A 27,706-nucleotide genomic window follows, 5' to 3' on the forward strand; every position below is an offset into this window, starting at 1 on the left:
TCATTTGGGTTGATATTAGCCATTATTTGCACAACAAAACTGAAATCGGATAAAGGATATATATGGGAGCTGTATCCAAATCTTAGCCGATCTCGATAAAATTTGACAATGGTGTTTCCGAGCTCTAAAAGATATCAGGTACCAAATATCATTCTTGTGGAGTGCATATTACGAATGTGAGGGACTACCAAATCGGATGAAACATATATATGGGAGCTATAGGTATATCTGAACCGATTTTCAAATTGATGTTCTTGCTTCTATGCTGAATTCTGTTTGAAGTGCCAAATTTCAGGACATTTGGACTGCTATTGGCCATTTAGGGCACAATTAGCCCGAAATCGGTTGAAGATATATATGGGAGCTATATCTAAATTTAAACCAGTTCTCACCAATTTCAATTGGGTCCATCCTTGGGCCAAACAAATATTGTTTGGAAAATTTCATCTGAATTGGATAACAAAGTTCCGAAAGACTGCACTGCATGCGAAACATGCCGGTAAACCACTCTACATTATTCTAAATGCCCTGCTATGCCTATTCAACTCCCTCCACGAGATCTATAGCTACAGTATATCTCAAAGTGGCTGAATGGTTCAGCCTCTCCACATGGTGCTGTAAGCCATAACAAATTTGTGGATAATTAAAACGGCATGCGAAAACACTTTGCAAATATGAATCATGCTTTCCTTTTCCGTCCTTGTTCCATGCATCCACTTTCATTCGCATCACGTATTTTTTTTGCAAAAAAGTAAATAAACCAAAAATCCCCTAAACATTTCATTTGTTTATGAAGTCAAATGGCAAATAAAAAAAAAACCAAACGTTAAAAATCTCAAGGTTGTCTTAATAATAAAAACAAACGGAATTTTATTTAGTGTTTAGTGGCCGGTGGTCAGTAGGTAGGTACGTAATTATACAAATACTACAAAAACAAGCTGAGTTCATTTTTCTAAAACAAATTCACAAAAAGAGATGCATTGAAATTCTTCACGGAATATTCAGACACTTCACGGTGGGCTATTGAGGAAATAAGTGAATTAAAATCTAGTCATTTAATTATAAACAAATTCCGTGGTCTTTCGGTACATTTGAAATATTTAAGAGTGATTTATTAAACAGCTAGTTAAAAGTCGGGGTGTTCGCACGGACATAACAATATTTAATTTTAAATGGATATTTTTAATTTTAATATAAAGTTGTATAGAATCCTTCAAGGACCAAATAGAGAAAGTTTTAGTTTTTCTTAATACGAATATAGTTTAAACAAGTAAGCGCAGTAAATCTGAAACCCTTTTGGCTTGGATGAAAGAATCCCTCAAGATATAGGGATACATAATAGGACTACTTAAAAAATAATTTCAAATATAAAGGTTCATTCTCTAATTGACGATTGTAAGGAGTTATAAATAATGTCTATATATCCAATCCTCATAGCAATATTTTTCGGAAAAAATCATTACTTAGTATGCATATGTATGTATTTGATCCATTTCGTTTTTGAATTAGTGCCATACAGTCGTACAAAAGCGCTATTTTGTTTTTGGCCGGACCCACGAGACCATGCAAATCTTCTTTGAAATGTCCCAATATTTACCGCCACTGCCGTGCTAATGGGAGTTCTGAAGAACATATATATATACTAGTATGTGCCCGCTACTTCGTGAGCGAAAAGTCCACCTTAAAAATTTAGATTCGTTCCAACAGTCCGTGTTAGGCCTTTTTAGTACTCAAAATGCACAATTTGTTTCTTTTGAAAAAAATGTATACAAAATTTCCTTTTTCGGAAAGAATAATAGGAAAAAGTTTACCTTTCACACCAAAAAAAAAATCCTTAAAAAATTTCATTTTGAAGTTTATCGAGGAGAATATTAATAAAACCAGTGTACAATGGGCCCACATCCAATTTTTCGGTCCAAAACTATTTCAACATCTCCAGATAAATACCACAGAAACCAAAAGTGGCCTAAATATCAAATTTCAGAATATCTTCTCTATTTCTTCAAACCAATACCAAGTTTAGTAACATTTAGTATGCATATCCAAAACAATCGACATCTAGATCCACAAATTACTATCCCTTCACCCAATACCAAATTTAGTTCTAATTAGTATTTTTCGAACAATTATAGAATGCATTTCTAAAACCACCTTCATATCTCAATCCCAGATCGCAAACAAGCAAATTTTGGGATTCCAGATCTATCCCTTCACCCCACAATACTCTATATAGTGCATTTCATAACATTTTGATACTCATTTGCAAAACCATTCCATATTCCAGCTCTATCCTTTCAGCCAATAGCCAATTTAGTACTTCTTCGAACAACTATAGTACGCCTTTCCAAACCCACCTCCAAATCTCTACCCCTTCACCCAATACCAAATTTAGTACCATTTAGTACTTTCCATACAAATATAGGACACATTTCCAAACCATTGTGGCCCCAATATCAAATTTCAGATTTCAAGCACAATCTGTTCACCCAATACCAAATTGTAGCAAAAATAGTAATAGTTAGTACATCTGGTGCAGTTGTAGCACAAATTTCCAAAATCCCCTCTTTATTGCAAATGTATTTCCGAGCTCTATAAGATACCAAATATCATTGTTGTCGAAAGCATATTACGCATGTAAAGTACTAAAACACCAAATCGGATGAAACATACATATGGAAGCTATAGCTTTATCTGGGACGATTTTCTCCAAATTTGATGTAGTTGCTTCTAGACAGAATTAGGTCGGATGTATAAAAATGTACAAATTTTTGACAGATATTAACCCGAAATCGGTTGGAGATATATATGGCACCTATAGCCGATTTTCTCCGGACTCGATATAATTGCTTCTAGACGGAACTCGGTCGGATGTGCCAAAATTCAGGTCATTTGGACTGATATTGGTCATTTGGTGCACAATTAACCCGAAATCGGTTGAAGATATATATGGAAGCTATATCCAAATCTGAACCGATCTTAATAAAATTTGGCAGAGATATTTCTGGGCTGTATCTGATACCAAATGTCATTCTTGTGGAGTGCATAATACGCATGTAAGGGACTAAAACCTCAAATCGGATGAAACATATATATGGGAGCTATAGCTATATCTGAACCGATTTTCACCAAATTTAATGTACTTGCTTCAAGACTGAATTCGGTCGGATGTGCCAAAATTCAGGTAATTTGGACTGATATTGGTCATTTGGTGCACAATTAACCCGAAATCGGTTAAATATATATATATAGGAGCTATATCTAAATCTGATCCGATTCTCACCAATTTCAATAGGTTTCGTCCTTGGGCCAACAAAAAATGTTATCTCAATCGGATAATAAATGCGACATGCATTTAGTTCACAAGAAATCATGGACCGACGGACTGACATGCATAAATCTACTCAAAAAGTGATTCTATGAAGATCCTCAAAAGTAACTATGGGCCTATCTCGCTTCTTTCGCCATGCTACAAACAAATGCACAAAGTCATAAGACCCTTACCACTATGTGGTGTAGGGTGTAAAAATCAGTGAGGTGTTTTAATATGGGCGCTATAGCACGTTACACTTTGAAACTTTTTTTGTGGGGAGAAATCGGTTCTAATCCGAAATGTCAAATTGCAGCTAACGGTGATCATGAATGTTTGTATGTACATACTAGTAGAGTTTTCCCCTCAATAAGATACGCTCTAATCTTTTAACCCATGCATCACAATTTCTGTTTATTCGCCCCAAAAAAAATGTTAAAACAGTTCTGCCTCATTGCTTATTCAGTGGATTTATAGACGACGTACGACCTTGATAATGAACGCAATAATGGATGTTATTGTTATTGTTGTGGTTGTTGTTGTTTCTTAATTAGTTTGTTTTATGACAAAAGTCGGTAATTTTTTTTTAAATGGAGGAGAAGAACCTTCTGTTAAACGAAATTGTGTAAAATTGTAATTGAGTGTAGTGCGGTGTGGTACGAACCTTTGATGTTTGCTGGCCACCTATGATGTGCACAAAAAACCAAAATCGGTGGAACTGTGGGGGTGTTTCACAACGGCGAAAAACAAAATTGTTTTATTTTTGAAAACAAAAATGGTATTGGCGTTAATGTCGCTGCTTTTGCTTCTGCTGCTGCTGTTTTTGGGTGATGATGTCTTTTTTTCTAACCGAAAGCGTTTTGATATTTCAACCAAAGAAAATTACATAAAAACCAAAATGTTCTCTTATAACGAACATATGGATTATGCATACACATCTGGGGTTGAATGAATTGCTGTGTTTTTAATTACAGACACGCCGCCGCTATACATTAAGAATTTCGGATTTTTTTTAAGATTTTTCCCTTTTTTTGAATTTCTTGTTTGATAACAATTAAAAATATTTATCACAAAAATTTATTGGGGGGAGCTATTTTTGTTTTAATTTTTTTTTTCTCCGATGATTTCATACAATTTTATTGGCTTCGTTTGTTTTTTTTTCTCTTATTTTCTGTATTTTTTCTTATGGAGATCGTCGTAGTCGTTGTCAATGCAAATTTGCAATAAATCTTGATTTTTTTCTTTTAATTTAGACTTTGTTTTGTATTTCACTTTTTTTTTTGGTATTGAAAATGATTTATGTTTTGTTGTTTTTATTTCGCGTTTATTTTTGTTGGCCAATTTTTATAAGCAAATCATTTGTTGCACTGCTTTCGTTACCGCTAATGAATGTCAACTAAAAACCACCTCAAAAAAATATTCTCAGCTATACGACCCGAACCAATCGTGGTCGTAGTACCACACTACAGCGACAGTGTTTGACTAACAAGTGTTTTTGGTTTTATTATTTTTGTTTGTTTGTTTTTGGTTTTGTCTTTCCATTTACTCTCACATTTTCTTGGCTTTTTATTTCATTAAACGACAGTTAGTAAATGGCCATTCTCAGAGAATGAGAATTTGTTGTTAAATGGAGACAAAATAAACAAAAAAAACAAGTTAGCGATTAAGTCGGCACGACGTTCGCTCGTTCCTTTCCCTTGCTGGACTTGTGTTAAGTCAGACAGACGGACATGTTCTTAAGGCACATCTTTTCAGTTGTATGATGTATTTTTTTTTGCTTTTGCTGTCATATGAACGAAAAAAAACCGGCTACAACAGGGTCTCCTTGTTTACCCTCTCTCTCTCTCTCTCTCTCTCTCTCTTAGTTTTTGTGGATCACAGTGTGCGGAAATAAGAGAAAATCGAAGATTCGTGCAGTATTCAAGCAAAATATCAGCGGCGGGCAAGACCAGATATATAATAGCCTACATAATTCTAGTTATCAACAAACAAGTAAAAGCTCGGCCAGGCCTTTGGGTAAAGAGAACATTTTTATATAAAAGTATCTGAATTCAAACGTGTTTCATAAAACCATAAAGTGGGTGAGGCCGTTGTATGGGGGCCATACCAAAACGGGAACCTCTATAGACAATTTCATACTTCAAGGATTGTCATCTACCAAATCTTCTTAAATACCGAATTTGAAACAATTTCGTGGGTAAATGTGGGTGCCATTATATGGGCGGATATAGGAAAACATGGACCGATATATTCAATGTTTCGCCACTGGAACTAGAACCTATTATGACCAACATATACCAATTTTGAAAGAAATCCGTGGAAAAATGCGGCAAAAGTTATCAAAAATACTGAATATCGGGAGGTACCATTATGTGTGGCTATACAAAACGTGGACCTATACATACAATGTTGCGCTACAGCTAGAACCCATTATGATTATTACCAATTTTTAGAGAAATCCGTGCAAAAAAAATGCAAAAATAATGAAAATACTCAATATCGGGAGGTACCGTTACATGGGGCTATACGAAAATATGTACCTATACAGACAATGTTCCGCCACCGCAACTAGAACCCATTATGACCTAACATACCAATTTTTAGACAAATCCGTGGAAAAATGTGGCGAAAATCATCAAAATACCGAATATCGGTACCTCCCAAGATCGGCTCGGATTTGGATATAGCTTCTATATACAGAGTTGCCCATATTCGACGGACCCATCTGGCAACGCCATAATTTTTGACAGAGATGTCACATCGCTTAATGACATACCGCGTTTAAAGCGTCAGTCCAAGCAGATTTTTACCATGAACCAATACACGCCACGCAAGCGCTCTGAAATAGTTGAAATTTACATTCAACAGAAGAAGTCAATTGTGAAAACTCAACGTGCTTTTAAAACATTAAAAAATGTGAGAAGTGCGCCTTCTAAGAACACCATTTTCGACTGGTAAGGCTCTTTCTAATCCGAAGAGGCCATATAAAAGTCGACCAAGGCGATGGGCCGAGAATATCGCTGCCGTACGAGCCAGTGTTGAGAGGTCCCCAAGATTTGCATTTGTTCCCGTACAAAATTCAATTGACGCAAAGAATGTTGCCTGCGGACAAGCCTCGTCGATTGGACTGGGCCCAAAGAGTCATGGGTCCGTCGAATATGGGCAACCCTGTATGTCTTAAACCGATTTCGGGTTAATTGTGCACCAAATGGCCAATATCGGTCAAAAAGTCCTGAATTTTGGTACATTCGACCGAACTAGGTACCATATGTCAGATAGAGCCCAGAATATACCTCTGCCAAATTGTATCCAGATCGGTTCAGATTTGGATATAGCTGCCATATATACCACTTCAACCGATTTCGGCTTAATATCAGTCCAAATGACCTGAATTTTGGCACATCCGACCGAATTTAGTCTAGAACCAGGTACATTTAATTTGGTGGAAATCGGTTCAGATATAGCCATAGCTCCCATATATATGTTTCATCCGATTTGGTCTTTAAGTCCTCTCACATTCGTAATATACATTCGATAACAATGATATTTGGTACCAGATACCTTATAGAGCTCGGAAATACCTCTGTCAAATTTTATCAAGATCGGTTCAGAGTTGGATATAGCTCCCATATACACGTTCAACCGATTTCGGATTAATTGTGCACCAAATGACCAATATCTGTCAAAAAGTCCTGAATTTTGGTATATCCGACCAAACTAGGTATCAAATATCAGATACAGCCCAGAAATACCTCTGGCAATTTGTATCAAGATCGATTCAAATTTGGATATAGCTTCCAAATATATCTTCAAGCCGTTAGGCAATATCAGTCCGAATGACCTGAATTTTGGCACATCCGACCGAATTCAGTCTAGAAGCAGGTACATTTAATTTGGTGGAAATCGGTTCAGATATAGCTATAGCACCCACATTAGTAATAAGCATTCGACAACAATGATATTTGGTACCAGATATCTTATAGAGCTCGGAAATACCTCTCTATCAAGATCGGTTCAGAGTTGGATATAGCTCCCATATACATGTTCAACCGATTTCAGGTTAATTGTGCACCAAATAACCAATATCTGTCAAAAAGTCCTGAATTTTGGTATATCCGACCAAACTAGGTATCAAATATCAGATACAGCCCAAAAATACATCTGGCAATTTGTATCAAGATCGATTCAAATTTGGATATAGCTACCAAATATATCTTCAAGCCGTTGGGCAATATCAGTCCAAATGACTTGAATTTTGGCACATCCAACCGAATTCAGTCTAGAAGCAGGTACATTTAATTTGGTGGAAATCGGTTCAGATATAGCTACAGCACCCACATTAGTAATGTGCATTCGACAACAATTATATTTGGTACCAGATATCTTATAGAGCTCGGAAATATATTTGCCAAAATTTATAGAGAACGGCTAAGATTTGGGTATAGTTCCCATATATATCCTTAATCCGATTTTGGGTTTATTCTGCCGACTTATGAATTTTCCTTACTGCTTCCATTTTTATAACTGGTTCAAAAATACAGATTCCAACTCACTGTGCTGTTTGTATTATGCGACATACACACAAATTGCTTTGCTTACACATGTCTCCCCATTTGCATTTACTAGCCGTGTCGTGTGTCGATTTAGTTTTTCGGAGTATGTGTATCGTCGCCACACCGGTATAACGACTTTATTTCAGGAGGAGAAGATTTGAATAATTTCGGGTTTCGATGAACACTTTTGAATTTATTTTCGACTTATGATATCAACAATGGTTTTGATGGTGTTGATTGATAGATATTTCCCATAAAAATGATAAATAAATCTATTCCACTCAACAGTTTTGGTTGTTAACACAACAGTCAATTTAAATGTTCGTTTTCGTCGATAAGAAGTGTATCGGATTTTTATCTTTGGAACTAATTATGTATGTACATTTGACAAATGCACTTAGGTTTTTTATTGCCGCGACTCCTTTAAAACGAAAACTCCACTAATGCGCACTATCTTATGTTCGTTAAATTACCACGGAATTTTCATGTTAATTTTTCTTGGATAGCATTTGATTTTTTGTTTTGCATTTAAGCCATCAAAACAAATTTGTCTTGGTATTCTTTACTCTCACAGAATCTAGACATTTTTCTGCCAAGAACTGAAAAGTGAGGCTCAGATAGCTAACACACAAAATATTTAAATGTAGAAAACGGATACAAAAATATTTAGTTTTCTTAATTGCATTCATCAGCATTCTGAATAAACAAAATCGATTTGTTGTGTTTTCTTTAAATTGCTTTGATGCCCAGCATCTTCGAAGCGAATATGAAATGCTTATGTGATGGAAGGGGGATTCAATTACAGTCTAGCTATAGGATTTCCAAGAAGTTTCATAAACGAAGCTTAAGTATTTTCAAGTGTTGTTGGTTGGCTGGCATCGAATGAATTAGCGTACTTGCCAAACAATTAATAAGTGTGGATTAAATTTTAAACGAATAATTTTTACCCTACATATGTACGTCCAAAAAACGTAAAGAAAGGTCAAAAGTCGGGCTGGTCGATACTCAAAACACTATGCATGTACAGTGGTTTCTATTTACCTGCATCAACATTAGCTGCGCATTGGCCTTTGCAGACTAAAAAACTTTTTTTATGCCATTTTTTTCTGAATCCCTTTATTTGAATTGTATTTAAGTACCCAATCGATAGCTGCACATTGGACATTCCTGCCTCGAAAATTTGGTATTTTTTTTTTTAATTTGGTTACAAAAGTTGTATTTATCTGCACAAGAAAATTTTTTGCAAACTCAAAAAAGACACTAAAAACTACCACTTCGTTTTTGTTTTTGTATTCGCAAAAACAATAACAACACAAGAAAAGAGCATGCATTAAAAACATATTCTCGCTTCCTCTCCCACACTAAAAGATAGTTATGCTGCTGCTTTGTTGTGCACGAATAGAAAATTAAAGATAACTGCACTTTTTGTGCACGTAAGTAAAATTAAAGATACCTGCTTCATTGTGCAGATAAATGCAATGAAGCTACCTGCATTTTGGGCATTGCTGCACAAGATGTCGTGCAATTTTTGATTGTGCAGGTAAGCAAAAAATACTGTATTGTAGAACAGATAAGTACACATTTATATTGAGAACTTATGTAGAGTAAATTATATGGTCGTTATTTAGGCCATGTTATGGACGGACATGTACAGGGTGAGATAAAAAAACTGCAATAAAGTCAAACGCTATAATTTTAAATAACGAAATAACGGTTTTAGACCCTAGGTATCTTTGGACCAAATCCGTTTCAGGACATTTGGAGTCGGTCTAGCGATGTTCGTCCGTCCGTCCGTCTGTCTGGCTGGCTGGTGCGTACGATAACTCTTGAAGGGAGTATCTGATATCTTGGTACATCTTAATATTTTTGTCAAACTTAGATCGAGTTCGGAGATGGGCTATATCGGTCAACTCCTTCTGATATCTTCCTCACAAAAGATCGAAATTTTCAAAACAATATATTTTCTGCACAGAAAGAGAAACAATAATCCGATTTTGCTCCAACTTTGCAAATCCTAATATTTGCATCAGTACTGGGTCAGGTGCGAAAATAGCTCCACTCCATCAAGTACCTCCCCCACAAAGGGTCAACATTTTGAATAATTATAACTCTTATAAAATATGATGTAAGTGTCCGATTGTCTTTAAATTACAAACATCACAATATTTTTATTAACCCAAGGTCTGGTGTGAGGATGCAATATATCGGTTCACACCTTCTGGTACCTTCCCCACAAAGAGTCAACATTTTGAATATCACTGTAGCTTAATCGATACGAAATTACCATCCAATTCCATTCAGACTTAGCAATTCTCAATATTTCCATAACCATAAGACCTGTTATAAATATGGTAGAGATCGAACCATTTCTTCTGGTACCTCCCACACAAAGGGTCGTAATTTTTGATTAACCAAAACAGTCATAAAAACTGAAATAAGTATCTGGTTCTATTCAAATTACACACATCTCAACATTCTTATTAATCCAAGGTCTGGTATAACGGTCCACCCTTTCCGGTACCTTCCCCATAAAGGGTCAAAATTTTGAATATCCATGAAGCTAATGCGAAATTAACATCCGATTCTATTTAGACTTAGTACATCTTAATATTTCCATCAACACAAGATCAAATATGGTACAGATCGGACCATTTCTTCTGGTACCTCCCCCACATAGGGTTCAAGATTTTTGAAAAACAAAACGCTCAAAGAAACCGAAAAAAGTATCCAACTCTCTTCAAATTTCACACATCCAAATATTTTTGCTAACGCAAGATCTGCTATTAAAATGATATATATGTACCTGCCAACCCCATCTGGTACGTTACCCACAAAGGGGCACAATTTCTAAAACTTATATCTGTCATAACTTGAGAAACGAGTCGGCGATTCTTTACAACTTGATTTGATATGAATATGTAATACTGGTTTAAACAGAATACGCAGATTGATTTACTTTCAAACATCTTCAGTTTGGTCTCAAATTTAGCCATTAGTCGTCCTACAATTAAATCATTGAATTTTATTATAAAAATGTTTGGTCTGTTAATAATTGTCAATTTTGGAGTGAAGATCAGCCAGAAGCATTGCAAAAGCTGTCAATACATCCAGAAACAGTTTGGTGCGGTTAATGGGCTGGTTAGATTTTTGGACGATACTTATTTAAAAATACCACGCAACGTTACGTAACTGTGAATGGTGAGGCCTACCACGATATGATCTCTAACTTCTTTTTTGCCAAAAATGCAAGAGCTTGACTTGCATGACATTTAATTTCAACAAGACTGTGTTACATGCCACAAAAAACGCCTAAAAATGGCTTTATTGAAGGCGAGTTTGGAGAACATTTTATATCACGTTCGGAAACGGTCAATTGGCCGCATAGCCCATGCGATTTACACATTTTATATCACTTTTGGAGAACGGTCTATTTACACCTTTAGACTATTTTTGTGTTGGGCTCGCTTCAATTGAAAAATTGCATAATTATAAACATTTTACAAAAATATTCTCGTTTAAATAGTACTTTTTAGTTCGAAATTGTTCTTTAATGATTCAAAAAGACTCTTTTGAAAATTTGTTAATAGTAGCATAGTTATGGGTCTTTCAAATTTGTTGTTTCCGCTAAGTTTTTCTTAAGTATGTGTATTGGTTCGTTCGTGATGAATGACCTTCACAGACAAAAAAGCAAATTTTTATAGAATAAATCATATTTTCTTAGCGAAATTTTATACAAATATAGATTACATTATATTCGAAGCTAATATAAACTTCTTTTTACATTTAGTTATAAACATTCTTGAGTTTAAGTATGAAAAATGTCGACTACTGGGACATGCCGAAATTAGACGCACTTACCCTATATAGTAAAGGTGGTTGTAAGTGATTTTTTCATTTCCCTTTTAATTACAAACTCAAAACCTTCAATATGTCATAAAGCTCCCCCTGATAAACAATTTTTAAATATATTTTCAGAATCCGTTGACTTCCTCAATTTTTGATTCATTATTTCAAAATTTTCAATAATTAGACGCATCGAATTCCTTCCACAATCATTTCCGTACAATGTAGGGTACCTATGTACATGTGTGTACATACAGACATCATAAAATCGAAACTTATATGACATGTGGAATACAAACGTATCACTTTTGCCGCTAAGACGTTATGTCGTAATATATATATATATATTAGCGTATACATGTTGTACGACAAAGCAAGCTTGTTTCATCTTGTTCATTTTTCGCGCTGACAATGCCAGAATTGAGTTGATTTTATTTGTTTTGTTTTCTCGTTTATTTGCAATAATAACAACAACAACGGTATATTCGACAGAAAAAAGGTAAATAAATAAAACATTTTGTACATTTTGTTTTATTATGTCATTAAACTAAATTTAGCAATCAATGTATTGAACCAAAACGGCTCTCACACACTTTACTGTTGTTGCTGTTTTCGTTGCTCACTTGGCCATGCAGCGGCATTTGCATTTGTAAACATGAATTTAATTTTTTTCTGCCTTTGAAGTAAGGAACGAATGATGTTCTCGCTTTGACTTATTTTGTTTCGTCTTAGCGTTTGATTCGATTTAGTTGCGGTAGAGCTGCGTCATCATTTCACGTTACTATTGTTGTTGTTATAAACTATTAGCTGAGTAAAAACCCGTTACTAGTTTTGCCGATTTTCTATTTTTTTTCGGTTTGTTGTTTATTCTGTTGCTAACCTATGGTCAAATTTGATTCAAGTTGATTGGGTACAAAGTTCATTAGAATATCACTTTTGATTTACTCGAGACTAATGATGTTGTTCTGAACGGATATAGATAGATATCGATATATAAATTGAGTTTTGGCCTGGGACAGATTCAATACTGATTTCCAGAAAACACACGGTAGGTTGTAATAGGAGGATTGAAAAGTCGCCGATAAAAATTCCAATTTTTAGACAAATCCGTGGAAAAAATCATAAAAATACCAAATATCGGGAGGTACCGTCATACAATGTTCTGCCACTGGAGCTAGAACCAATAATGACCTACATATTCCAGTTTTTAGTCAAGACCGTGGGAAAATGTGGCAAAAATCATCAAAATACTGAATATCGGGAGGTACAGGAGGTTATATGGCGGCTATACCAAGACGTGGACCGATATATCTCATTTTCCATACCAACCATCCTAGACACAGTACAAATTGTTCCGCCAAATGTTGAAGCCCTACGTCGAATAATGTAAGCTGCATCGTGATTTCAACAGACAAGCGGACATCGTTAAATCGAATTAGAATTTTATGCTGCTTATGTATATACAGGGCGCGATGAAAAAACTGCAGCCAACTTCAGGCTGCTGTCATTTCTAAGCCACTCGTCCGACCGCTGTTAAAATTATTTCAGTGACAGCTCATTATATTATTTACGAGCGTACAAAAGCATTTTGGTGAGAACTTTCCAGAAAAAAAGGTATTCGTGATGGAATTCAAGCTTGATAGTGTGATTTCTTTATATTTGGCTGGAAAACCACAAGTGGCTATCGTTAGAGCACTGCAGCTTCGCTTGACCGAAAGTGGTGAACTTCCGAATTTGGTTTTCTCCGATGAGAAAACATTGGATGTCCAGATATTTGTAAACAAACAAAATGATCGTGTTTACTTGCCAAAGAGGACAGCTGAAAATGTGCACCTTCGGTTGTCTACCAGAACAGCAGAGCGACCATCTGCTGTTATGGCGGTCCACACCATCACCATGGCCGGCGCTTGAGTATTAATCGACCGTGGCATCAGAATAAATGCCAAATATTATCGCGAAAATATTTGGAGGGTGTATTAAAGCCTTGGGCATGCAAACTTTTTGGTCGCAGACCTTGGGCATTCCAACAGAACTCACAGCACCATCGCACTCAGAACACCACCGCCACCCAAGAGTGGTTACAAAATGAGGTTCCTCGCTTCATTTCCAGCGCACAATGGCCACCAAAATCTCCGGATACCAATCCGTTGAACTATTGTGTCTGGAGTATTTTGGAAAGCAAGGTTGGCACTAAAAAATACCAAAATGTCGATCACCTCAAGCAAACGCTTCGCCGGGAATGGGCCAAAATACCGCAGAGCAGCATTCGGGCAGCGTGTGAAGGTTTCCTTGGCCGTTTGAAGGCCATAATTCGTGTCAAAGGTGACCAATTCGAAAAAATCTGAAATTATTCTAAAATTTAATGCTTTTACCGACATTTTTGGCTTTCATTCAATAAAATTAAAAATTGTAAAAATTTTGGCGTTTGACTTTGTTGCAGTTTTTTTTTATCTCACCCTGTATGGCTACAGTCTATTAGGGTAGCCGGAATTTTAAATCTGGAGTTAGAGGTAGAACAGGGCAGAACTGTTGCAACAACAACGGTAAGATCCCGTGTAAAAAATTCTTCTAAATTTCCTTACAAACCTATGTTTATTCTGGCTGTATGAGATCTTCTTGGAGTGGAGATTTAAAAAAAAAAAAAACATTTTTCTTGCATAACTTTGCAGAAACCCAATTGAGTGATTAGTAATGATTTTACGAGCTGGCTCATATATTTTAGAGGGAAAATCGATTTACTAAGAAAATGCCTTTAAAGGTTTCCACTTTGGTCGGCATAAATAACCTTTTGCCCCACAAGCAGTCGAACAAATCGAAACTTATTCTAAAATTTGATGTTATTTCCTTCATTTTTTGCTTTCATTCAATAAAATTTAAAACAAAAATGTAAAATCTATGGCGTTTGACTTTGTTGCAGTTTTTTTATCTCACCCTGCATATATTTTATTAGAAGAAATAAAAATAATTTCTTAAGTGAAATTGTATATATGTATTGGTTTAATACCAGGTTTTTAAAATCATTTTTGTTAAACGGAACGGAAAGGTGTCTAATTTGATTTACGGTTTCAATCGATTCGATGATACCCACGTGATAGTGCAATTGTGCCAACACCATAAGTAATAAATCATTGTGGTTTGGACAAACGTGTGATTCTGATTACTCTCGGCCAATTTCAAGATATTAATAACAATTTGTAGGTTTCAATTGCCACATTAAGCATTTATAAGTTGTAAACTTAAATAAAATGTCTTATGTTAATGTGTTCTGTTGTGGGTTTCTTCGAAGAAATTAGCTTGGCTGCCGCGCTTAGTTACAGCATAACAAAAATAGTTGCATTTGTATATATACACACTGAATTACACACTTATTTATTTTTAATAAAACATTGCAACAACAAACTAAAACATACACATGTATATTTAACAAAAATGTGACACGGAATTTTTGTCGTTGCTGTGACGTATTTGTTTTCCCTTTCGGCCTTTTTTTGCAAGACCTGTGTAAAAAAAAAAACAACAATTCTTTTTTTGGCAGAAACTCAAAACACCGCCGCACAGGAAAAAAAAAGCTGAAGACGACACACATTAAGTTTTTCTAGATTTTGCTTTTAAAAACAAAAGGCAAGTTAACAACAAACGAAACTAAAAATATAAATATGTTTTTATGGAGCAGATAAATTTAGTTGATATTTTTTTATTCGAAAGATGTTAATGACTTGCGAACAGCGATTCGTTGGTATGGTAAGGTAAAACAAAAATTTGGAGGGCAACAATTTTGAGTGAAAAAAAAAAAAAAACAAAAACATTGAGAAAATGAGAAACGAAATAATGATGGAATCTACTTCACAATTATCGTCAAAAATAACTAAATTCAAAATTATTAATATTCAATATTTTAGTATATTAAACAATAACACATTATTATTTAAAAACATATAAGCAAAGGCTATATGTTTTTTTTGCGGGATCGACCATGTGCTACCCTACAACACAACACTATAATAAATTAGAATGACACACACCCCCCCCCCCCCCCCCCCCTTTAAGTCCAAACCCATTTTGTTCGATTTTGTTTTCAAAATAATGCAATACAGTCCTGACAAAAAGTCATCTTTTGTTTTTGACCGGCCGCTAAATATTAACGATGTGCCAAATTCCGTGTCGACTGGTCTATAATTGGGACCTGTAAAGCGAAAAGTTTTTGGACCTTTTTAGCCCCTAAATATTTTACGATCATCTTCCGTGAGGATCGGGCGAAATCGGGACCTGTAGCGTGATAACAAATAGACATGGACAGACGGACGGACCGACATAGCTAGATAAAATCAGCTCGGCGAGATAGGAAAATCTATATATGACATCGTGGGTCTAGTACCAATATTTTGCATTATTGCACATAAACATATACAAAACCAGTAAGGCAATGTCAAAAGTCGGATGGGGCCGACTAAAAAATCTATTAAATTTGGGCTAATATTACATATACGGTGACCCAAACCCGTACATCGGAGTGCATATTACGCATGTGAAAGACTTAAAAACCCAAATCGGATGAAACATACATAGGATCTATAGCTATATCTGAACCGATTTTCACTAAATTTGATGTACTTTCTTCTAGACTGAATTCGGTCGGATGTGTCAAAATCCAGGTCATTTCTACTGATATTACAATTAACACAATTAACCTTGGGCCAAATTTTTCTGAATAAATAAATAAAAATTAGAACTGCATTAATACTGTAGTTTTTGTTGTAATAGCTACACATGTTTTGTGTGATTTCTACTAATGCGATTCTATCTATAGGTTTTAACATTTGTCTACCTTCGCGTTGAGGGTGTACTGCGAGGACTGCATCAGTATGAATGACATTAGGACCTGCCTGATAGGATTTCTGATATAAAGGCTCTCTCTTATATGGTTTGACATCTCTCTCTAGATCTTGTATGTCCTTCCTGACCCAACTGTGTGGGGATGTTTTGTCCACCATATAATGGTGACTCACACGATAACACCCAAGCAGGTACTGCAACAAAAACATATGATTATGCTAACGCAAGGGAAGAACCTTCGTCTCCTCAAGTAAATGGTCCACAGGAGTCACGAGGAGACACTCTGTTTCAGTTCTCTGGGAGGTATTCTTGCAGGCCTGAACACGTTTCCAATGCGTTATACTCGTATTCGTAGACCACACTGGTGCCGTATAGCTAACCAGAGACCGACTATCGCTATATAAGAGATCAAAAGTTTCCGCGGCAAGTGCTGCCGGCTAACGCTTTGAGGGCTTTGGGGCTACTTTTCAATTTATCGCAAATAGCTGCTGCGAATGTGACCCAAAGGATCGACCGGCACATTCAGCTGTGCTCTCATCTCCGCAGTCGGATATTTTCATAATCCTCCCACGGAAGAAGGCTGTAAACTACGAGATACAGCTGTTTACCCTGACACATATATCATCAATGACAGGACCCGACGCCATGATCGTACGCATAGTCATCCGCGCGGAATTCCGGAAAGGTAGAGGATAAATAGTTCCTGTGATATCACCCATCTTGGGGAACTCCCTGTTTCACTCTACGAGGCTTGGACTTCTTGTTCCGGAAATCGACGTGCGACTAGCGTTCACATATATAATTGGCGATCAAACGTTTCAAACGCGGCCGCAGAATAGTATCCTTAAAGTCTATGAACAGCGCGACATGGCACGGCCTATTCTAGTTCAGTCCTCGAATAATTAGTGTGGATATTGTTGTTGTAGCGGTAATGAAGATATTTGGTTCGGCTAATCTAGTTCAAGCTTATCTTAATGGGATGTATATATGTGTGGATATGGTGTGTAATGCTATTGTGGTACTATGTTGTGGATAGAATCCAGGTTGATGGTTAACAACTGGATAACCTCCTCTGATGCTGGGGGGAGTGATGCCTCCAATCTTTACTACTGGCGACAAAAGCGAAATTGGCTTGTATGATTTGGCTTTGCTGGCATCCTTGTCTGGTTTCAGTAGAGGGACCGTCCTGCCCATTTTCCTCGACATGTTGAGAACTTTTGTCAGATACTTAACTCTCGGTGTATATAGTTTTTTCAAGATTACCTTTAAGATTCCGCCTGGACCCTATGCTCAAATTGCCGTTAAAAGTTACCGCATTCCTAAATGACACTCGGACGCTGGGCGTTCATATCGGTTCTACTTCAGATGTTCTTGCCACATTTCCGATTTTGCTCCTGTACCAATCTGGCAGGTATTTAGCGAGCGACTGTAGATTTCGTGATGTCCCGGAAAATCCTTTCCGTTCCCTGAACATCGGAAGAGTTAGGCTTTCCTATGGTTGGTCAGTGAGCTTTCCTATGGTTGAGGAGAGTGCGGCGTTCCGAGGTTTTGAAATCGGGCGATCAGCTAATGGAGACGATTATCGGAAGATGATCTAAGCCACGGGAAATAACAGGTTGCCAAGTCCCATCATATATCAGAACGTGACACTAAGGGTTAAATCTAGCCAACTGTAACACTCTCCTCTTATTCGGGTGGTGGCATCCTCATTTACCGTGCAAAATGTGGAGTAGTCCAATATCAGACGGTTATTGCCAAATTCACAACCGCTTTATTTGCTGACATAAGGCTATAACCGCCCTGTACCAGCAGATTTCAATGTCCACCATGAATTGTTGCATTCCGCTATAGGTTGGGACACGAAGGGATCAGCATTGGCATAGCAGATTGACTACTCCACATTTTGCACACCTATAACCGGCTGCACCTGGTGGCCGATGCCATGGCTGCCCAGGCTGTGATCTCCTGACGGGATTCTCCCCAATGTAAGAGTTGATGATTCTGCTTTTAAGCATAACATCAAACCATTCAATGAGGAACTTGGGGCTACCAACTTTTCACAGAGAGATTCAAGTGTGTGTCTGCTTTTGCTACTTTCTATACGTCTGGTATTTGTCTGGTATATAGTCCCCATAAACACCTGATTTTCTGTGTTCTAAACGTTTTTGCTACATTATCCCAGCAAATGAGCTGAAACTTTCTCTGATATTTTTCATAACTCCATTTAAAGCTACCTTTTGATTTTCTATATTTGAAATGCCCGATCCAGATGACATTTTGCACAAGTCATTTTTTTTGGCCTAAGGACGAACCCCATTGAAATTGGAGAAACCCGGTAAAATTTAGATATAGCTCCCATATACATCTTCGTCTGATTTGCATTTTATTGTATGGAATTTTTGACCAAATTAAGCCTGGAAATAAGTATCCCAAAATTGAAATCGAAATCGGTTCAGAAATAGCTATAGCTCCCATATATATTGTTCATCCGATTTGATATTTTTGTCCTCCGCAGCCGTAATATGCACTCTGTAACAACGATATTTGGGGAAATATATCAAATACAGCACAGAAGGTATCAGAAGGGGTTCGCAGATATATATCATCTTCACAACAGATTCTACTTTAGCAATAATATTTGGATGTGTGAAATTTGAAGAGATTTGTATGATTATTTCGCTTTCTCTAAGCATTTGTTTTTTAAAATCTTGAACCCTATGTGTTCTGTGGGGAGGTACCACAGAACAAATGGTCTGATCTCTACCATCCTTATAACAGATCTTGTGTTGATGGAAATATTAAGATGTGCCAAGTCTGTTGGAATGTCCAGAGTATGTGGCCAAATTGTTTGCGTGCCCAAAGACTTTAATACACCCTCCAGAATATTTCCGCGATAATATTCGGCATTTATCCTGATGCCACGGTAGATTACTACGAGCGGAGAGCAACCATCGGCTGTTATGGCGGCACACATCATCACCATGGCCGGCGCTTGAGTTCTGGTGGCCAACCGAAGGTGCACATTTTCAGCTGACCTCTTTGGCAAGTAAACACGATCATTTTGCTTGTTTACAAACTTCTGGATTACGAATGTTTCTTCATCGGCGAAAACCAAATTCGGCAGTGCACCACTTTCGACCAAGCTAAGCAACTCTTTAGCTCTTTTGAGTCTATTTTCTTTCTTTTTTGAGTCTATTTTCTTTCTTTTTTGAGTCTATTTTCTGTGTTTGCTCATTTTTCAATATTTGCCGAATGGTATATTGCTATATGTTCAGCTCATAAGCCATTTTTTGGCCACTGAGGCGCGCGTTTCGAGCAAGTCGCTTCTTTACTTTTCGAACCATTTCTGCTGATGTTGCTGTTTTCTTCCGTTTACTTCCTTGACGCTACCAGTATCACGGTAACGAGCGATGGTACGAGACACAAAAGATTTATTCACATTTGAATGCTGGAGTACTCTAACGATAACCACTTGTGGTTTTCCAGCCAAATATAAAGGAATCACACTATCAAGCTTGAATTCCATCACGAATAACTGGAAAATTCTCACCAAAATGTTTTTGTACGCTTGTAAACAATATAATGAGCTGTCACTGCAATAATTTAAACAACTGTCGGACGAATGGCTTATTGTATTGAAAGGTATGTTACAGTTGGTGAAAATCGGTTCAGATATGGCTATAGCTCCCATATATATTGATCATCCGATCTTTTGGGTCTCATATGTCCTGAATTATCTACGCTGACAGCCGACATATGCGGGTGGTGGTTGTAATATATTGTTTCTTAGAAATCTGATGAAAAAATACCCAACAATATATAGCGTTGCCCACTAAGATAATTCCCCTTAACGGTTTTCCTCATTTCCTTGAATTTGTTAATGGTCTTATCAATTTATTTGATTTGGCATTAGTCCCTTCTGAGACCTTAATTGAAAATACATATATTTTTAATGCATTTTGAATTAGAACAATTCACAGTTAGTCGCCATCGTAATACCTTCCCACACAAACAGATTCCGCGCCGCCGCTCCATATTAAATTTCATTCATGTCAAAAATCAACAAACCATGAATGGAATTTTGCAAAATTCCTATAAGGGAATTATTTGTGATTAAATCATCCATCTACCTCTCTGGCATTATCTGAAATGATATAAACAATTGTATGCATACATACATACACACATGTGTGTTTGTATATTCATATTTATATACTAATTAAAATACAATTAATTGATTAGATTACAAATGGAATACTAGTAGCTATCTAACTGATGGCCAACAATAAACAACGAAACAACAAAAAGCTGTGGAAGAGTGCAACAAAAAAGAAAGTAAGATAGCCAACCACCTAGGTATCTATTATATGTAAATAACCCAAATGATGGGTTATTGTTTGAATGAATGTCTTCCATCAGTAATAGAAATTGCATGACGGCACATACAAACCAATGCAGCCAAAAGGAACACTGTAGGTACAACTATAGGAAATAATCAGCATTTAATCTACTTAAGACTCACAGAAACAGAATGTACGAAAACCACAAGCCATGGCGGAAGAAAACTACGCAGAAAAAAGAGAAAATATTCATGGATATATAAAATGTAAACCCCCTCCATTCCATGGACCCATAATAACCTACATTCAACATGGTGAATGGTCGTCACATTGCTGCTATTGCTGGCCAACAGAAAACTCAAATTGAATATCCTTTCACAAATCCATTTCACCCATAAATAATCGCACACACACGCACTCTCTCGGAGACTGCAGTAAGCCAAATGCCGGTATTATTATTGCAATGGCTCTGAACTTGTTTCAAAGGTCTTCACTTTCGAACCATGTCCAACCAAAACAGACACACACATCTGTTTCAAGTTCATAATAAAATGTGACATACAACAACCCGCTTGTCACTATTCCCCCAATAGCATTACTAGAGAGAGCGAGTTTTTGGCCCCCAAAAAAATGGTAAGCACAAACAAAATTCAAGTTGAATTATGTTTGGAGCTTATAGCACACATTCGCCTCATATACACCGACATGAGATGGGAAAGAAGACAAAGACGACTTACCCTGAATATTTGATGTAGGAACTAGTTTTTCTTTTATAAAAAATACACACGCAACACACACACAATTTTTCACACTTATTTTAATTTTCAAATTAATTTATTAATTCTATGTCTTTTATATAATTATTTGTTATTTTTTCTGGAATATTTTGAAATAGTTTTCCTGGCTTTGTTTCTTTCAAGCATCTCACAGACTTACAAACTTTTGCGAATGTCAAGTTTTTTAATAGCGCTCTCAATTCTATTGCAGAGAGACCGACAAAAGAAAAAAACGTGCGGTTTGACAGCAAACAGATGACGGAAAGTATTGCCAAGCTGAAAAACGGCAACATTTGCAAAATGTCAACCCAACGGACATTTTTGATTTGAAAAAGGAATGGAATTGTCCAGTAGATTCCTTCTGAGTAAGGTAACTTTATTGTGATTTGTAAGAAAATTGTGAAAAGTAAACAGGCGAAGTCCCGGCAAAAACGGCTGATTTGTCAAAGCGAAACAAATTGTCCGCCATAAAAGAAATAAGGCAACAAAATATAACGATTAGGCTTACGATTTCCAAAATAAAGATGTTTTAAAATTGCTTGTCCAAATATAAATCAACTGAAGGAAAAGAAGGGGAGTTGCAAGTGATTGCAAGAAGAAATTTGTCCAGGCAGGCAAGGATGCCTTCAAAGGCAAATCATACAGGCCAAAATATCGTTTTTGTCGCCACAGCAATTACTCTCCAGACTTTACTTGTACCCAGCATCATAGTAAGCTCTCCAGTTGCTAACTATCAACGCGGATTCCGCCACATATCATACGAGGATTAAACCAGAAGACGGGTCATAGTCGGCTGGTAGACCTTGACCCATCAAATGCATTTGATACTGTTTGAGGACATAGAGAGAACTACCCTCTGGCCATGTTTGAAACATTAGATAATCAATTATATGTATGTGTGGACGCCAGTCGCCCTCCAGACGGCATAGAGATCGTAACGTAAGCGAATGATTTTACGATCATGGCGTCGGGCCCTGGGTTTGAAGACATTTAGGTAAGGTTACACATCTAGCTCTCGGAACTTGGCGTCTATATCCATGCGAGTAATATGAAAATATCCGCCTCTAAATCAATGGCCACATTCTTTACTATACGATCTTCGAAGATGAGAACTGAGCTGTAGGTACAAGTCAAGGGAAGATCCTAGAGGTCACCTACGACCACATCTGCTACAAAATATTAAGTAGGAACAAGGTCCTCAAGACGTTAGCCGGCAGCTTTTGGGTTACGGACAAGGAGATCTTTTTGAATTTTTATAATGTGGTCAGCTGTGCTTCCCAAGTGTCGTCTGCGAATATAATTGCTACTCAGTTGATACAGATCTGTCAGATAGAAAACAACTTATGTATTTGTTTTGATAGTAATTCTGACATTACAATAAAAAATAAAAAATAAATAGATTCTATGAAAATGTAAAAACAATACATTTTTATATAACGGAATTGAGCCGCCAGTAAAAAAATTCGTTGATTGGCGATATGTTAAGTCGTCGCCGCCGTCGAGAAAGTATTCCGGCTTCGTTGTTTATTTTAGAAGAGCGCTCCAAAAAATGGTTGACTCCACAGATACCCAAGATACCACACACAATAACACCTTATCTCCAGTGTGGTGTAAGTTAGTGGAAACAAGTTATCCAATTTAGATTTTAATTTCGGTATTGAATTTATTCTTCTAGATTCTCCCAGTTCAAATGCAAAGTCCACGGCTGATAGCAATGTGTTGGCTTGTAAGGCACGTCTGGAAGTCATAACAAAGACAACAATAGAACATTTCCAGAAATGGTGTCTCACAGACAAACGCGGCTTACATCTGTGTCTCCACATCGAAGGTATAAAAACAAAATTATTGGAACAAATTAATACATCTACGGAGGGAAATAGCAGCGAATTTACCCTGTATCCGGCAACAATGAAACCGCATTGTAATAATTTATCAATTATTGCTACAATATGCAGAGATATTGCTGTTAAAACCAAGGAATCTCTCAAACAATTGAAAGCTTTGAGTAAGCTGCCTGGAAGTTGTAATGAAATATTCTATCGTTCGTGGGAATTGGATGAATTTATTGCGTTCTTAACCGAACTGGCAGGACGTTACGAAAAGGAGGCTGAAATAAGACTGGCAGTAGCGGGTAAGTGGAAATGTTTTGAGATTTTTTCTTTTTGATTAATGCTTGCTTTTTGTTCTAGAAAATCTTCCGCACTGTACAACAAGATCGGATCTTATACGTTGGACTTCTGCCTGGGAATATCCACAATATGTAGATTCCTATGTCCATAGTCTTTTTAAATACTTTAATGAAGAATTAGAAAATAGAAACAAGGGTTAAAGACACAAATATATGTATTTATTTTTATATGAATTATTACAAATTTAAAATAATAATAGTAAACAAAAAGCATTAAGCCGTACAAAAAGCTACATATTTATTGTTAATGAGACTAACTCTCGTTGTTTTATCATCAGTTCAAAAACAAATACATTAAAATAACAAAAAAAAGTTATAAATTCAGTGGAGCAAAGCTTTTTTAGCGCGATGTATAAGTTAATGTAAATTCCAAGATATTTCAAGTCTTTAGTTTTGTGCAGCTGCCAATGCCATTACGGTGAAACGTAACTCTTCAGGATCTCGTGCCATAAATTCCTTGCATACTCGGGCAGCATCTTGTACAAAAGTTTCGGGTGTGGTGGCACCATGTTTTACGGGGAACGATTTACGTCCATCCAGTTCATACAAGGTACCATCCACATTGACCAAAGCAATGAAATGGTGATAGACTTTCTCCTCAGGATTGGCAGTGGTTTGACCCTCCTAATAATGGAAAGAAATAAAAAGTTTGGGGGGGAGGTGTTATTTTCTTTGTAGGGCTATCAAGTTTACCAATCATGTTAGACATACGTAGAGTGACGTGAAATCATTGTGTATAACATTTTTATAGCATACTTATAAGCGCTTACAATAATATTTAAACAAAAAACAACTAAAAAAGCAGTAAGTTCTGTCAGGCCGAACTTTGAATAGACTTCACCACTTGGGACGAATTAGCAAATTTTCAAAAAATTAAATAAAAAATACAGAATATCGGAGGGTACTGTTATATGGGGGCTATACGATATCGTGGACCTATATAGATAATTCTCTTCCAGGGGGTAAAGTACTCATAAGGAACTTCTTGTGTACAATTGCAGACAATTCCATTAAAAAATGTGGATAAAATCATCACAATACCGAATACCGTGGGGGTACCGGAATATGGGGCCTATACGATATCTTGGGCCGATATAGCCCATCTTCGAATTTGACCTGTCTGCAGACAAAAGACAGATCTGTGCAAAATTTTAGCTCCCTATCTTAATTCATTTTTGACTGTAGCGTGATTACAACAGACGGACGGACGAATTTTAGGATTTTACGCTCATCAAGAATATATATATAGATTGTTGGGTCTAAAAAATATATTTCGATGAGTTACAAACGGAATGACGAACTTAATATACCATCCATACTATGTTTGATGGAGGATATAAAAATTATAACCTATAGATTATTTAAATTATACTTTATTTATACCGTAAATATATTTACTTACATAACTATCCAAAGCGCTTCTATATATTACAATTGTGAGTAGCGCCTAAAAGTATGCTACAAAAATGTGTAATATAAATGTGAAAGCCACCTTACAAACAAACCTAACACAATGCGTGTTGCTCCATTAAGTTCTTGATAAAGTTTTCAAACACATTTAGGTTTAATCGGTTTTCTTGTTTTTACCTTTCATGAGGAACAAGACAGTTATCTTCGAAAGATAGACTGAGGCATGAAATATTCAATATTCGCCGGGAAGTATCTCATAACAGTCAACATTTTTTATTGACTTTAAATTATATTCCCCTATACAATAAAATACTTACGGTTGCCAATGCCTGATGATCTTCAGCCACACCCTTATCGTTTTCCAACGCTTTGCCTCTATCCTCAGGTGATAAGTCTTTGGCGGTTTCCAGGAATTTTTTCAATGCACCATCTTCAACTTTAACGCTGTTGTAAACATGAAAAAAAAAATTAAAATAACGAATCCAAATATTAACTGTCTCAATCAAACATACTCTTCATTATTAGCCACACTGTGAATAAGGGCCACAGTTCCACAGGCGTTTGAGGTAAATTGACGCATATAGAACAGAGATTTGGGATAATCCTGAGCCTCAGCGGCCAAACGTTCATGTTCCTCGGCCCGATGTTTTTCATATTTTTCCGAACATGGGAATAGCAAGATAATCGATTTTACGGGTTTTGGAATCCATTCCAACATTTCCGGTTCCAGACCGACAACATCGATGAGAGCCCATTCTTTGGACACCCCCAATTTGTGTATGTATTTAGTTAGAACCTACAAATAATCAACAATTTCAAACATTTTTTACCATGAGTCATAGCAAGCTGTTTAATGACGCCTAGTTGTCGCCAGGCATTTTTCCACCACCGTCACCACAATTCTTTTGTTAGGACTTTGTGGTTTCATATATTCTATTCTAAATGATTGTTTTTAAACCTACATCGGGATTCGATTCCAATGGGGTCCAAACTGAAGACATTTTGGCTTTGAGATCAATATGTGATGACGAGCAAAAAATTGCAAAAAGAGTCCTTCCAAAAAGATTTTCTTCAACAAGCAAGAAAAATGCCGGCTTTTCTCGGTGGGAGTGTGACTTGTATTTGAATTTCCTTTTGTGTACGAGACGCAACTTTTTTTCTGCATTTTCTTTTGTTGCGAAAGCTTTCGCCTGGCGTGTGCACTAAATTGGAGCGTTTGACGGCAATGCAAGCGAAGCGTTACGTCGAACTTTTATGGAATGTGGTAAGCACTTAGAGAACAACAAGTAACCGTCTACTAAATTTCGAATATGTTTACATTACGCCCGACCAAAAACCCATTCTTTGCAAAAAAGCAAGGATGTCTTATAACAGAGCAAGCAAATCTAAACTTAGCACTGATTGGGACGCTTTTAATGAGTACAAAAGTGAGTTAAAGAAGGCTAAACGTAGATCTTGGGTCAACTTTGGAGAGTCTGTAGAGGGGCTAGATTATGCTGCCATATTTTGTAAAATACTATCTAACGATCCCAAGTCCATGGCATGGTAGAAGAATATAGGTAGAGGCGTCGACACAGCTGCTTGGACAATGAACTGTCAAACCAATTTTGGAATTGAAAATGTTGAATGAAAAATTATTTAAATTTGTAAAAATTGTTGAAGGACTTTTGGTATTGAAAATGGGCCATGTAGGTCCATGTTTTGGTATAGCTCCAATATAACGGTACATCCTGATATTCGGAATTTGAATGATTTAAGGGACATTATTCACCGGAATTGTTTCAAATATGGCATTTGATGTTCATAATAGATGCTACAGCCTATGACAGGAGATTGTGCAGGTCCACGTCTTCGAATAGCCCCCATATAACGGTACCTCCCGAAATTCGGTAATTTGATGATTTTTGCGACATAATTCACCGGAAATGTTTCAAATTTGGTATTTGAAGTTCGAAATCGATACTACAGCCTATGACAGAAAATTATCTGTGCACGTCTTCGTATAGCCCCCATTCAACGGTACCTCCCGATATTCGATATTTTGATGATTTTAGCGACGTTATTCATCGGAATTGTTTCAAATTTGGTATTTGAAGTTCGTAATTGCCTAAGACAGAAAATCGTCTGTGCAGGTGCACGTCTTCGTATAGCCTTCGTATATATAACGGTACGTCCCGATATTCAGTATTTTTATGATTTTAGCCACATTATTCACCGATTTTTTTTAAGTTTCGCATTTAAATATTGTAATGGCTTATGACAAAAGTTACCTATGCAGGTCCATGTCGTCGTATAGATCCTAATATAACAGATACGTTCGGTATTTTTAAGATTTTAACAGATCATGATGGAGGATATTCAATGTTCGGCCCGGCTGAACTTACAGTTTTTTTACTTGTTAACTCTTTTCTTGTATTGTGCTTCGTACCCAGTTTGTTGAAAGAAGTAACGATGAC

The 27,706-nt window shown here is 36.6% G+C and overlaps 3 protein-coding genes across 4 annotated transcripts in view; 1 reads left to right on the forward strand and 2 right to left on the reverse strand.

The window, feature by feature from the left end:
• The window catches only part of LOC101898772 (tudor and KH domain-containing protein homolog), a 32,117-nt gene extending 10,296 nt beyond the window's left edge, over nucleotides 1–21,821 (reverse strand). The window contains exon 1 of one of the 2 annotated variants that reach the window (XM_059131385.1): nucleotides 21,614–21,821. The gene's annotated coding sequence lies outside the window, so the exon portion shown is untranslated. Of the gene's footprint in view, nucleotides 1–3,971; nucleotides 4,811–21,613 lie in introns of those variants that run through there. The other variant, XM_005179537.4, reaches the window with a different exon arrangement.
• A 1,287-nt stretch (nucleotides 21,822–23,108) lies between these two features.
• LOC101897120 (uncharacterized) lies at nucleotides 23,109–23,990 on the forward strand. Its single transcript, XM_005187103.4, has 3 exons — nucleotides 23,109–23,262; nucleotides 23,328–23,783; nucleotides 23,842–23,990. Exons 1-3 carry the CDS (start codon nucleotides 23,202–23,204, stop codon nucleotides 23,979–23,981), a joined length of 657 nt encoding a protein of 218 aa, XP_005187160.2. The 5' UTR covers nucleotides 23,109–23,201; the 3' UTR covers nucleotides 23,982–23,990.
• LOC101896242 (ubiquitin carboxyl-terminal hydrolase) lies at nucleotides 23,978–26,391 on the reverse strand. Its single transcript, XM_005187098.4, has 4 exons — nucleotides 26,213–26,391; nucleotides 25,763–26,046; nucleotides 25,568–25,694; nucleotides 23,978–24,464 (listed from the first exon to the last, which is right to left on the reverse strand). Exons 1-4 carry the CDS (start codon nucleotides 26,249–26,251, stop codon nucleotides 24,228–24,230), a joined length of 687 nt encoding a protein of 228 aa, XP_005187155.2. The 5' UTR covers nucleotides 26,252–26,391; the 3' UTR covers nucleotides 23,978–24,227.
• Nucleotides 26,392–27,706: the final 1,315 nt, after the last annotated feature.

This window comes from Musca domestica, unplaced genomic scaffold, assembly GCF_030504385.1.
Source record: "Musca domestica strain aabys unplaced genomic scaffold, Musca_domestica.polishedcontigs.V.1.1 85, whole genome shotgun sequence".
Taxonomy (NCBI): Eukaryota; Metazoa; Arthropoda; class Insecta; order Diptera; family Muscidae; genus Musca; species Musca domestica.

Bases quoted from the DNA above. Each gene is read 5' to 3' on its own strand.
- LOC101897120 (XM_005187103.4), top strand. From the start codon at position 23,202: ATGGTTGACTCCACAGATACCCAAGATACCACACACAATAACACCTTA. The intron at 23,263-23,327 runs GTAAGTTAGTGG...TTATTCTTCTAG, and splicing joins CACCTTATCTCCAGTGTGGT to ATTCTCCCAGTTCAAATGCA. The intron at 23,784-23,841 runs GTAAGTGGAAAT...TTTTTGTTCTAG, and splicing joins AATAAGACTGGCAGTAGCGG to AAAATCTTCCGCACTGTACA.
- LOC101896242 (XM_005187098.4), bottom strand. From the start codon at position 26,251: ATGTCTTCAGTTTGGACCCCATTGGAATCGAATCCCGAT. The intron at 26,047-26,212 runs GTAGGTTTAAAA...GATTATTTGTAG, and splicing joins CATTGGAATCGAATCCCGAT to GTTCTAACTAAATACATACA. The intron at 25,695-25,762 runs GTATGTTTGATT...TGTTTACAACAG, and splicing joins AGTGTGGCTAATAATGAAGA to CGTTAAAGTTGAAGATGGTG.